At 36.9% G+C, this 14,014-nt stretch overlaps 1 protein-coding gene across 1 annotated transcript in view; it reads left to right on the forward strand.

Moving 5' to 3' along the window:
• Positions 1 to 363: 363 nt before the first annotated feature.
• Positions 364 to 14,014, forward strand: part of LOC105225879 (uncharacterized) — a 133,243-nt gene continuing 119,592 nt past the window's right edge. Inside the window, exons 1-2 of the mRNA XM_011204547.4 lie at positions 364 to 625; positions 2,244 to 2,683. Of these exons, the coding sequence (XP_011202849.2) occupies positions 2,411 to 2,683 (273 nt within the window). The 5' untranslated portion in view covers positions 364 to 625; positions 2,244 to 2,410. The remainder of the gene's footprint in view (positions 626 to 2,243; positions 2,684 to 14,014) is intronic.

A 14,014-nucleotide genomic window follows, 5' to 3' on the forward strand; every position in this document is an offset into this window, starting at 1 on the left:
ACCTCAGCGAAGGTTAGTGGCGCTGCAACAGCCGCTGCGTAAAGGGTGGTGTGCAGCACTTCGGCTAGGCTGCACTGACGGTCAACGTCGCTGCTGGCGTCAGCCACAAACGGCAGCTTGACGATAGCTTGCGCTGCTGCTCTCCTACTCTCCACAAAAATAATCCAATTAGTGTGGCTGGGTTCTATGAGCATCTTGTGGTGGTGGCATTGTTTGTAGATTCGGGTTTGCCTGTCAGCCTGCCCGGGATGACTCTGGCTTAGCTCTGGCTGTATGTGCAGGCTGGTTTTGCTCGGCATTGTTGTTGTGGCACTAGTTCGCTGTATACCGACGATAAACGACGATGGCAGCGCTGTCGGCGTCTGGACTTCGGTGCTGTCGTGTCGATTTTGTAGAAAATTTCTGCAAAACACAGTTTAGTGTAGACTCCCCGAGGTTTCGGTTGTATCGACAGTAGTTGTAGTGCGTGTGAGCGAGTCGCAAAGCCGTCGGTGTTTTGATTATTTGCTGCTGGATTGAAAGAAAAGATATTGTGCTATTTTAGAAATCATCTTGTTTGTTCGTTTTTTTTGGCTGTGCCACAAATTTCGCTGGCTTCAGCGGTTTGCAAAAAGTGAATAAAGAGGTGTGTACCGCCGGTTGGTTGGGTGTGTGTGTATTTGTGTAGAAGGCTTTGAGAAAAAATCACGTTTTGAAGCGGTCGATTAAACTGCGATTAAAGCGTGACACCGTTCGTGTTGTTTTGCGCTTTGTTGTTGGTGGTCTTATTGTTTATTGTAGTTGTTGCTTTGGAGGTCAGCGAGCGCCAAACGTGTTATTCACGCGATGCGAGGGCAAACGGGACAATCGGGTGTGCAAAATCGATTGCGTGAATAAATATAAGCAAAATTGAAAACGATAAATCGTTATTTTTGTTGTTGCTTGTGGCAAAGTGTGATAAGAGCTCACAATTAATAAAAGAAAACAATATTTAAATTCTTGTTGGTTTAGTTAGCAAGTGGGGTATAGGTGTAGTTGGCAGTATAGGCGTTTTTCACATACAATATGGCAACTCCAATATGCAGTAGTAGGAAAATGTTTGCTTAAAATTGTTTATTTATAAAAAAATTTAATTTTTGGCTATAGCTTAGCTGTGTTTTTTTAAAAAATAAACTATTTAGCGTTAAGTTAATACAAATTTATTGAAAATTTAATATTAATAAAACAAAATTAGTTAATAACAATATATTAATATTTACTTCAGACTCCAAGCTGTTGGTTTGTGTCTCAGTATCAGCTGATTTGAGAAAGTTGTTTGTGCCGAAACTAAATTTAGCGTTGTTTTGGAATAAAAATTAAATTTTTAAACTCGGAGACTAAGTTTTCGAATTTTATGCCATAAATTTATAAATAAATAAATTGCCTGTAAGCGCTTAAGATATGGAATTACAGTTAATGGATTCATATAGTGTCATAAAGTTATAAGTTATAACGATTCAAGAGTTTTTTCAAGAGTTATTTCCGATTTCATGCTAATATATAAACAAATTCTAGTGAAAAATCAATTGGCAATGAATTTTCGAATACTAAGTAGAATGTTTATTATTTGTTTTTTTTTTTTTAATTCCGAGAAAAATTATTTAACCTATTGCCATATAGTGTGCGGCTTGCGATATTTTTATACTAAAGTCGATTATTTTCTTATTGGAAATTATTTGTGATACCAATTGGGATTTTAGTTTGCATTATGATTAGAAAATGACAACTTTAATTCAATATTAACTGATAAAGCTTGTCTTACTGTTGATATCGTGCGATTTTGGCATCAATTTTAACACAGAAATACTTTCATGTCTAGAATATTTGATTCAAATTATGATTTTCTCTGATTACAGAGATTAGTCTAAGAATTAACATTGAAAAATTCAATTCCTTGGCAATACTATAAAGAGTACCGTAATAATACTAGGAAGAGTATTGAATTGTTTTATATTAAAATTGGAATACTTTACAAAATTAAGTAGATTAGGTTTCAAATGGATATTCACTCATATATTTCGCAGTAAGGCGGTAAGATACTGATACAAGTATAATATGGGCTAGCTTAGAACCTTTCCTAATTTTTTTTTTTAAGCGGACGTTAGCTTAACAGTTTGATCGCTGCCACATAGAAGGGATATTCGAAAGCATATATAAGTTTTTTAATATTTTATATAACAAAATTCAGTCAGGCCGTTAAAATAACAAACCCATTTTGCTTGCAGATTAAAAACAGGCGCTGAAACACAAATGATCTCAAAAAACAAATGATCTCAAAGTACACAAAAAAGTGTTTGAACAACTCTACCTAAAACCTATAACAAATCGTAAGCGTGAAAAAATAAATAAAGAAACATTTGAATTTAAAAAAGAAAAGCAAAACAATCTCAACATGCCACATATAGCTGCCACAGGTGCAGCCTACTTCAGCGCCACTTCAACGAAGCTGGCACCCACTACACACAGGCGCTGGCTGACACTGCTCCTCGTGGGCTGCGTGGCCAGTTTGTGCGGCAATGCGGTGCAAGCCAGCCCGCTTTCGCCAGTAGGTGATTATCCTAGCATGGCGGACAATCCGAAAATGAGGAACCCACTGCAAATGAGTATGTCAAACCCGCGTGAACAAACGCGACGTGTGGCATGCCGCCGCGCTTGTTGGCCCATGGTGAGTACAAAGATAAGCACTTTTTATAATAAACAAAAGAGAAACAGGAAAATATGTGCATCAAAAGAAAATAAACATCTTTGAAGGCTGAGGCATATACGAAATATTTTCACATGTGTGTGTGTGTGTTGCTTTTGCAACACATGTTTTCCTGTTGTCGAGGGGAGTATTAAATAGAATTGATAGCAAATCCCTTTATGCACCGCATTGATGGAATCCTATTCAATTTGTTATTTTTGTTTTTCAATGATTTTTTTTCCTTTTGCTTTTGCGAATTTCCGCAATTACTTTGATGGATTTGTTGGATTATTTTCGGCGTTGTTGCACTCCAATACACACGCAATGTACTTGCATGTGCCACAAAATGCCACGCACACACGCGCACATATGTTTGTTTGCCTCAGATGCGGGTTGCTTGCCACAACGCTTGCCAAAGGGGTTGCTGGACACACAAACACATAGGCACATATGCCTCTTGAAGCCTGTGGCAAGCAAGCCTCGACTTGGCAGTCCTTACGTGTGAGTGACTAAGTATTTGCAACATAGCTTAACCCACATCCAACCAACAATAAGTCCCCTCACCCATTCCTTGATCCTTAACTCTGTATTTATATTTCCACCCGCACTGCTGCGGCTATGTGTCTAAGCCTTGTAGCGGAGAAAATGTTTTCATTTCGCATTTTCATGTTTTAATTTTGTACTCGCTTAGAATTTTAAGCAGTTGGAAAAACAAATCAACTCGTCAACCCACTCGCCAAGGCACTACCTTAACTGGCTTGTGTATTACGGTACATAGTTGGTATGCAGAACTCGATCGTACGAAGTGCATAAGCGCTCGCATACACTGACAGCACACGCAGCATGGTAAAAGTCCATAGCCCTCAGCCCGTAGCCGTGGGTCTCTGGCCCTCGTCTATCAAGCAACCTTCATTTCGTCTGCTTCTCTGCGCTGTGCACTGCTGGGGGAGGCTTCATTGTAATTTGTGGACAGTTGCATTTCAAATGCCTGCAGGGCAATCACATCAGGGCGCCTTCGACTAATGAAAATATACTGCCAAATACAATTGGATAGTATGTAGCATGTATTGCCGCATTTGATGTGAGGGGAGTTGCACTAAATGAGCTGTCCTGCTCATTTGTATATATACATACATATGTATACAGTTCAAAAGTATTTGAGTTAAAATTTTTTCGAAGACATCGGAAATATTATTTTACAGCCTTGACTCGAAAGTTCTGGAGTTGCAAAATATTTATATCAATATTTTTTTATTTATAATATTTTCTCACCTGTTTTTCTTTAGTTATCTGATATTTGTTTATATTTATTTATTAATCAAATTCCAGTTCAAAAAATGTTTTGCAGCCTGTAGGCGCTCTATATATATACATGTATGTACGATGGTCTATTTGATCCGTACTTACGAGTTCTGGGCAACACAACGGACAAGCGTCTCCAGCAGTCCAACTACCAAGTACAAAACCTAACTTAACATACCCTCTTAATCAAATGAATTAGTTTAAAATTAAGTAGAAAACTTGATAGTATTAATTCGTCGTTGTTTGTAAGCAACCGAAAGTCGATTTTAGTCGATAGAACTCAATGTCGATTTTTGGTGCTCTCACTTACTTATAAACTTCTGACAAAAAACATCTGCTGAGGCTTCAGTTAGTGCTTACTTGGCAGACCATATTTTAGCTGAATATAAGTGTATAAGACTTCTCGTCATATTTTCATATCAATGGGTTATATCAATTCTATGTTATTGAAAACAGAGTATTTCTTATAAAATATGTAGGGTTGTCACCAATGAAATTATTAGGTATACTTTATCCACCTTTAATTATTTTTTTTTTTCGTTTTTTCGGAAAGCTGTTTCATAGTCGGCTAATTTGTTCGATACCGCTGAACCGTATTTCCTCACATCTTGCGTAGATATAATTTTTGGTAATAAGTCACTTTGCAATGTAAACCAAAAGTTTGAAAAATTCTTTATTCTTTGTCGATATTTTCTATTATTATAATGTGTTTTTTGTTTTGGTTTTTGGCTTTGAGATAATTTAAAGCAAACTAATTTTCCTCACTGCCAAACACATGTTTATGGCGATCCTTTGGAAAACCAGCTCTAGAATCAACGGAATTCGAAATTTTTCCAACTCAACTATTGTTTATTAGAGAACATTAAATTCTGTTAATGTAATTTTCTTATTTATTTATTAAATAAAATAACTCTTCATAAGATAGCTCTTCCTACCTCATAGGAGAATGATAATTCAGACCATAAAGGCAATCAATAAAATTGGAAGGACGAGAAATCTGGGACTCGACGTTGTTTTCGTTGTTGTTTGTAAATTTGTTACAGTGACTTATATGTATTAATATACCTGTCTTCGATTCGCCATTTCTCTGCGTGCTTCTTCTCTTTTGTCAAAAAACTTCATACAGAAGCAACAACAAAGTTATCGTGTTGAATTCGTGCAAGAAAGTACTCGTATCTGAACGCCTCATTAAAGTAGTATAACCGCTAAATTCAATTCTACCAAATTTTACTCATATCTAAACTTTATTGTTGTGAATGGTTAAAATAAAAAATGAAATACGAACTTATTTTTTTCTTGAATTTCTAAAACTCGAGACTTAACTTATGGAAAACAAAAATAGAGGTTTACAGCAACGCTCTCTTGCCATCTCTTTAAAACTTGCATGACGATTTTGAAGCACCAAATCCTTGACTTTTTTAATATATATTTTAACCGCTTGAAGAGTTCGAAAGTGGTTCAGAACGAAGCATGTCTTCAACGATCCCTCGACTGTCTTTCAAGGCCTTGTCGGCTTGTATTTTTGATAAGATTGAATCACCGTAAGCCTTATCCAACATTCGCAACGATTCCGCTTACAAAATTCTGCTAGAAATACAAAATTTGAGACAAATTCTTTGTTCGATTCGCAACGCACTTTTGGATGTACCGACTCATATTTGGCATAGAAGTTAAGGACAGTAACATCAACTAAGCAATTTATGTTTTTTGAAATATCATTTACCCAAGGAATTTCATTACAATTTACAGGTGCTTTTTTGTCACAATATATGTATTTTTTAGTTATATTTGTTATTAAAAATATGATTTTAAACTATATACATGTATTAAATGGTTGAATATAGACCTACTCGGGAACGGAACGCCCAAAACAGATCGGTAACGCGCCTACATTGTAACCTCAGAGGTGCAATTTGTTGCGAAAATATTCTTATACTCTTATAATATATAGTACTTATCAAAAAAAGAGTTATTGTGATAAAAAAGACATATTTCGTTTAGGTGATCTCAGAAGTGTACAATTTCTGGAAAGCAGCTGATTCTTTTGGTACTTGTAGGTTTACAGGTACAATGGTCACATCACAAGTGCTGGCCGTTTGTTTGAACATACTCGGTATAGTTTGTTAGATTTGCTGGAGAGTAGCGATTTGTGACTCGAAGACAGCACATATGATGAATAAAGAAGATGAATAGCTGGGAAAAAGTTGTGAAGTAATATTTTGAATTCTGGCATGTTTAAAATAAGTGACCAGAAATAGCGCCGACAGAAATGTTGCTAATTGATTGTATTGCATCTAGTACAGGTTTTAAAGAGTGCCCAATTTCTTTCAACATTTGAATTTTAATTCGACATTGTATCATTTATAAATCCTAAGAAAGTCTAAGTCTAAAATGTTAATTATAGAGTGGCCACATAAACTAATAATATTAAAGGGAGTACACAATTAACTTAATATGTTTTATTAATATCACAATTTGTATAAACTAATACTCGGTCGACGTCAATAAAGAAGAAGAAGATGTATGTAGAAATTGTTCTTGTAAATTGTGATACTAAGCTTCGAAATAGCTTGTTCACTCAGGTTAGAACCATTGAGACCGATGATTGTATGAATATTGATGGGAGAACTGTAGAAATGGGTATCGAATTATAATTTTCAACTGTGAAATTCTCTATGAACATCTATCAGATATATATTAAGAAAATATTTTATTACACAAATCTACTAAAAAGTTCGCTATTTGCTACAAAGAAATGACCACTGACGTGATAGAAGGTATAGATCCACACTGGAGCTGTCATCAGTAAAGAAAAATCGACAAAAATGTTTTTTATTGTGAAATGCGCTTTTTGTTACCAAAATTAAACTTTTTCGAGTTATTCTATATATTTATCATAAAATAAGGGAACACCTTATAAGCGTATTCTACACATTGATGCTTATATATTTTTTTATATTCTTACACTAATGTGCCATGAAGACAAAATGTTTTCATATTTAAATTCCAAATGACATTTGACCCAAATTGACCTGATGGATCGGCAAATAAATACTTACGCACACACACATAACACACGCTGTATATTTTAACGAGGTTTTTTCTAACAATAACTGCTCTGAATCTGATTTTGAAAATATGCAACAGCTGTGAATTTGCATTTCTAATTCGGACGCAAAGAGGCCAATCAAAGTGAACAACGGCAAGCACAACTTTACGGGACAACTTATAAGTGCGTGCTGCATACACACAAATATATGTACATATATGTGAATACATACATATCAACATATGACTTGTACACCAGTTCCTATATACATACATATGATATGTGCATGCATGTGTGAGTATGGAAACAGAGGCATGTGTGCATATGTTGCAGCATTAGAGGCAAATGTGGACCAACCAACCGGCATCAAGAGTCCATGGAAACTATTACGCACACTTGGCACTCAGCTCGTATTTAGATTAAATTAAATTTTATAAAGTTGTGCAATTCACAAAAACTTTTTGTTGCACGTTGCCACTGGGAATGCTGGAATGAAATTCAAATTTGAAAAGAGCAGCGCCGAAAAAACTGGGTAAACAGATGCATATGTGCCTGCAATGGAACTCTTACATACACGCAGCTTGCAACGGCGCGTACATGTGTGGAGCAATATACAAATGTGTGTGCGTGTGTGTGTGCCTTTTCGTTTTTGACAATTTTGACAATTTCATTTTCTGCATTGCCGACAGCAGTTGTCAGGCGCTGTTATTGTTGTTGTTATTGCTGCAGCACAGTTGCATAACTGCAATGGATTGACTGTGCAACGAGGCAAATTGTTGCCGCTCGAACCGTATGCTTGCCGAGTTTACGTCCAAAATGTGCCAATTTCTGTGTACTTTGCATTCGCAAGCGCTCGTCGCTCCGACTGTGTTATCTGCTCGTATTTATATTTGCATAGTTGTTACATGGCACTGTGTGCGTGAGTGTGCATTTATTGTGCAATTATTTGCATACTCGCAAAACAATATGCAAATTGATAAAACGGAAATGCAGCACTCAAACGCACTGCTACATAAACAAGCGCACACATGTTTACATATATCTCATACACATACACACACACACACGCGCACCTGCTTGCAGTTTATCCGAAGCAAATGCAAATATTTAGGGAAATGAACTGTTTCGTGTGTGGCAAAAGTAAAAGTGCTGCAAGGCTGGTGCCGTGTGTTTGTGCATTTTGCTAAGCGAAAGTTAGCTGCTGAAATGTACCGTTACATGGTCACTTGGCTAATGAAAATATTAAAATTGAAAGGAAAGAGTGGCGAGTAGTTTGTTGCTTAATTCGGTCAGCATGCAAGCTGCACTAAGCATTATGGCCAAATTGAGATGGATATACAGGGTGTGTCATTTTCAACGTCGGTATGTAAAATTTTATCAAGTTAACAGTCACTAGTCGATTGACTTGATTAAAACGGAAACGTCAACTTGGTATCTGTTCGTTGAGAGAGGACTTTACTTCTCAATTGCTTACTCAGTCCGAAGAAGCATCTATTGGCAGGAGATATTCTGTGTTGTATTTCGAGGCCGACGTAATTGTTGCTGTTAATGTTGGTGCCAAGAGAGACAAAGTTATTTACGACTTCGAAGTTATGAATGTTAAAAAGGTTACGACCAAAAGTCATCGCCTGAAACTATTGTTACAATTTTTTTTGAGCACGGCACAATGAGAGATCGACAGCAATTCTTCAAATCAAGCAGCTCCACTAACACACTGCGGATATTGAAAGCTGTTGGAGAAAGCGTTGCAGAGAGTCCACAAGGGTCTTATTGTCGCCAAGCCCGACGACAGATTGATACAATATTTTTTAATGTTCGAGCGAAGTTTGATTTCGGATTTTATATTCATCAAACGCATCATTACTGTTAACGAGACACGGGTTTATGAATATGACTTCGAGACTGTACGGCTGTACTGAAGGCACTGAAGACTATCGCAGCCGAGGCTCAAAGCAATAAAATTAGTTAATTGGTCTAAGCATTAGCAAGCTTGTATTGGCTCAGAAGGCGATTTGAAGGCGTTAAAAAGGATACGTTAAATACATGAAAAGGTATATTTTATTTTTTTAGTCCGAGCCAACTTTAATCAGATAGTATGCTATCCAATGAATTAAATAAGAAAGTTCGTTCAACAAAAATTTAATTTATACAATACAATTGCCTGGATATTTAATATCCGAAAGAGATTGTCACCTGAATCCTCAAATTTCACTTCCGCTGACTTCTTTCTGTGGTGTTTTTAGAAAATTAAATTATACGGCAGCGATTCTCGAATGTTTGAGGAACTCAAGTTAAATATTGATATAGAAACTAACTCCAGTAATCAAAACTGCTATGGGAAGCCCATTAGGAAGAGCTGTTTTTAAATATAAAGCAAAGGATATGTAGATTAAAATGGCTGAAATGTTTATATTTTGCTCGGTATTCTGAAAAATCGGTTAATAGAAACCTCTTAGAAAGTCTGCTCCAGTATGAGCTCTTAATTGTTACGCGAAAGTCATCGGGTTTATAGTTTTCCATTTTTTTCCATTATAGAAAAATGTATATCTCGCTTCCTACTTTTAAAAACTATTTTATAAATTATTATCGTATAGTTTGATGATGATGACGTAATAAAAAAAGATCATTTTAAATTGTAAAGCTTATACCCTTGTAGGAAATTAAACGCTCAATAAAACTGGTACAAAAAAAAATATGAAACGGTAGATATATTTTTCTATTCAATAATAAAAAAGAATATATAAAACTATGAGGCGGAACCTTCCCTATATTCGATACTAGGAGAGACTTTTTTAGAGGTGACTATCAACGAATTTGTATATAATATTGGGTAGTCGAAAAAGTCTTGTCGTATTTATAATCATATCATTTCATGTATATCTATATCTTTTTATGTTAATAGTAATATATAAATAAACAAATATGTGCCATTTTGGTCGACCACTTCTTGCCATTTTTCCGCTAGAGACATTATTCCATCAGTGTAAATTGAAATTTCCAATTTTCCAGGACGGAAGCGAGCGAACTATTGTTGTGCAACTCGAACTGGTACAGCATCTTCTCCGTTTATTTTATTCTCGTTTTATTCCCAAATATGAATATTTAGATAAAAAAATTAGAATCAGTATAAAAGTATTTAATACGCTTTTATTTGCAATAGAGCCGCATAAGCTTTACCATCCACATATACATACACAAATATGTATATGTATGCCTTAATCCAATAAGAATCAACACAAACGCGCTCATTGTGGTTTTAATTCTAGCTCAAGCAAATAACAGTATAAAACCAGTCATGCTACCCCGGCTAAGCAAGTCACAATTTGCCGTTAACAAAATAAAACTCACTACCTTGCCGCCGCCGCCAACACTTCTCTCCCCTTCGCAGCGCTTTCATCTAACGCTTTGTTTTCGAAATATCGATTTTCACACACTCACCTAACGCTCTTCGCGCCTTTACACTTATGACCGTACACCAACACATACACGCACAAACACACATACAGTCACGTTAATAACCACTTGAGCCTTGCGCCTGTGTTTGTTTGTTGGTTGGCGCACAGCTGGGGCGCTGCACAAATCTGCTACAAGGTATTTTGCAAATTTCAATGCCACAACTCGGAGCGCACGGTGCTACTCATCACATTTTTCACCTTCGCGCAGGCCACTTGAGCGTGCATTCAACCACCGGCAAGTGGCGCCCTGTGCGAAGGTTCTGTGTGTGCGTCCGTTTGCCTATTTGCATTTGTAGTTGTTTTTGGCTTTGGTTTTGAAACTTTACGCGCCCGGCCAACACTTGAACTTGCTACCCGTCGACGAAACTTTCAATGTTGCCAGCGTAAATGTGCAACAAACACAACAACAATGACCACACACACTCATAGACAGCCAGCCAGTCCGAGCGCCTGCTGGTATGCTTCAAATTTATTTATACGCCGCGTTCATCACTCGGCGGCTTCGAGTATACTTCAGTTTTAAATAGAAAATGTTCACCTCCAACCCGTCCGCGCTCGTCTTCGCGCCGGCAACTCGTGCTGCTTTAACGAAAATATTAAGGCAACAACAAATTAGGAGTATAAAAAACGAAAATACGGCGAAAAGCAATCGTACAAAGTGAAATGAAAAGCCATTCAATTTTCGGGCGCTCGAAACGAAATGAAAAATCTGAATAAATGAATGAATGAATGACTGACTGACTGAGCCGAATGAGTGAATAACTGACGCGCGCGCAGCGGCCGGTTGAATAACTTTAATGTGCGCTTATGCGAAAGTGTGCGTGTGTTCGGCTTCATTGCGCAGTCGGCGAATGATAAATTGAACTTTACCTTGAGAAAAACTAAAACAGCAGTTTGGAGCAAGTTGCGGCGTGTTAACGGTGCGTTTTAATGTGGCGCAGACGCTGACTTCAGCATGGGTCTGGTTTCTGTCTGGAACATTTTCCTTTCCTTTGCATTCGCATCATTATTTTTCTCCTACAAGTGGCCACTTTGCATTCATTTTGGAGCAACATTTTGACTAAATTTACATTTTCATATTTTATTTGCCACAACACCCACACACATATACACATTTCCTCGGTTTTTGGTATTTTTAGCCAGCGTTGGCTAAGGTCGTGCAGTGTGGGAGACTCTGTGGGTTCCTCAACCGAGTGAAGCGGCAAACAAATCTGCCAAATTAAGTCGGCTTCTCATTTCACTACTTCCTAGAGCATTCCGTATATATATTAGTGTATATTTATACACACATAATCTGCAGACCCAATGTGGCATGTTGCACTTAATTTATTTAATCAAATTTAAGTGCACTCATGAGCGTTCGAAAGCATAAAAGGGGTTGCAACTACTTTCTGTACGATTTTTGGTGTGTAAAAATGTTCGTGTATGTGTGTGTATGTGTGCGTAGACAATTTCAATATGCCATAAACGCTCTCCCATAAAACATGAATCTCTCCAAATCCGACGTTTTTCCTCAATTGCTGACAAAAAATGAAAAAAATCTGACTCTCGAGTGCCGTTATTATTTTATATACGCATAATTCCCAATTTTAACTGCCAATTGAGTTTGAGGAAGTTTTCATATCGTAAATTGCTGGCATGCAATGAACTGTGTGATTTCATTCAACGATTTTTTTATTCATACTTCGCTTAATGACTGCGTATGTTATACTTTCTTCATTTGGTTGGAACAGAAAAGGCAAGAAATTATGGAAATTATTTTAATTATTTAATTTTTTTTATTGGCGAAGCAAAAGCGTTGCTAATTAGTGCATATTTCGATTATTCATCAAGACAATGGGTACACAAAAGTGTTATTGCATAAGCAGCTCGACTCATTTTCAGAAAATGAAAGTCAAAATATGAGTGATTAACTCTCACTATATATTAACGTTTTACTAATTTTGTTTCTTAGACATTCTTAACTTCATAATGGATATATATCAAGAACCCTATGGTTTGGAATTCACACAGAGAATCAAAAAACCGAGATGGAATCAATAAAAAATGAATCCAAAAATATTGGTGATTTAACAAATACAGGAAATACAGATGACACCAAAGCAAAATCTTCTCTTTTACTATTTTCAATTATTTGTAAAGTTTCTCGGCTTTTAAAGCAAGAATTTCTTTACGAGTGTTTGACTTGAGCTCGTTGAGCGCCCATTGTAATACCACCTTCCCTCTAATGTCTCCTCCCTGAACCACATATTTCTCCTAATGAAGCTCATAAGGCTCATAGACGATGATCTTAAGTCTCCTCATCTTCTAACTCCTAACAGCTTTCACAATAGTCATTGTATGGTGTTCCTAGTCTAATGGTATGTCCGTTAATTAAGCAGTAACCTGTTAACACTCCTATTAGAGTCCACATATCTCATGAGACTCAGCTCGATTTATAACACGTTTGTCTATTAAATATTTGCAAGTAGTCAGAGACATAAAGGGCGATCCATCTCAAGATTCCCTACTTTTTTAAAGAAAAAACACAGAAACGTAAAACTTAATGAGGAACCATTCCAAAGCATTTATCTTTGAAAATTATCTCTTTCAAAGCCGCGGCACGTCTCAGATGCTCCATCCGTTGATTCCAATTTTCGATGACTTGTTCGAGCTTTTCGACTGTTAACTGGCGAATAACACAAGTGATATGCTGCTCCAAGGCCTGAATCAAAGCGCGATTGTCCGCATATACTTTAGACTTTACATATTCCCACAAGAAAAAGTCTAGCGTTGTAATATCACACGATCTTGGTGGCCAATCGAACGACCTAAAATGTAAAATTATCTGCTTACCGAAGTGTTCTCTCCATAAATCTATTGATTGATGCAATATGTAGAAAGTGGCGCCGTCTTCAATTTCAGGCATCACATAGTTGGTTATCATCGCACAAAACACTGAACCGTTTTTTTTTCTTGGATGAAATCGCAGGTCTTGAATCTGTTCATATTATTCTTCGTCCCAAATGCGGCAATTTCGCTTGTTTATATATTCATCAAGCCAGGAATAGGTCTCACGCTGAACAAATTTTGGCTCGAAAAAGTCAGCTCTTCTTGGAACTTGGAAGCGAGTTCTTGCACAAGCTGTGTTTTGTTTGCTTTTACTTTAAGATCTTGACGTAGAATGCACCTAGCCGTTCCATACGTCAGTCCGAGTTGCTGCGAAACGACTCTCCGTGGTCTTCGTGTACACTCTCAGTTGCGGCTGCCATATTTTCTTCAGTGCGCGTTGGGCGTGCTCTATTCGGTCGAATATTATCCAATAATGAATGCTGTGTCTCAGGATGGGTGATGGTGTTGTCCGATTATGTAGACAATAAGTTGAGCAAAGCTCGCGAAATACATTCTTTATTGAATGTGAATTTTCGTAATAAAGTTGAACAATTTGTAAACGTTGTTCAGACGTAAGTCTTTCCATGACGAAATACCAAACAGCACTAAACAAAAGTAATATGACAGCTAGACACG

The sequence above is a fragment of the Bactrocera dorsalis genome, chromosome 4 (genome assembly GCF_023373825.1).
Source record: "Bactrocera dorsalis isolate Fly_Bdor chromosome 4, ASM2337382v1, whole genome shotgun sequence".
Taxonomy (NCBI): domain Eukaryota; kingdom Metazoa; phylum Arthropoda; class Insecta; order Diptera; family Tephritidae; genus Bactrocera; species Bactrocera dorsalis.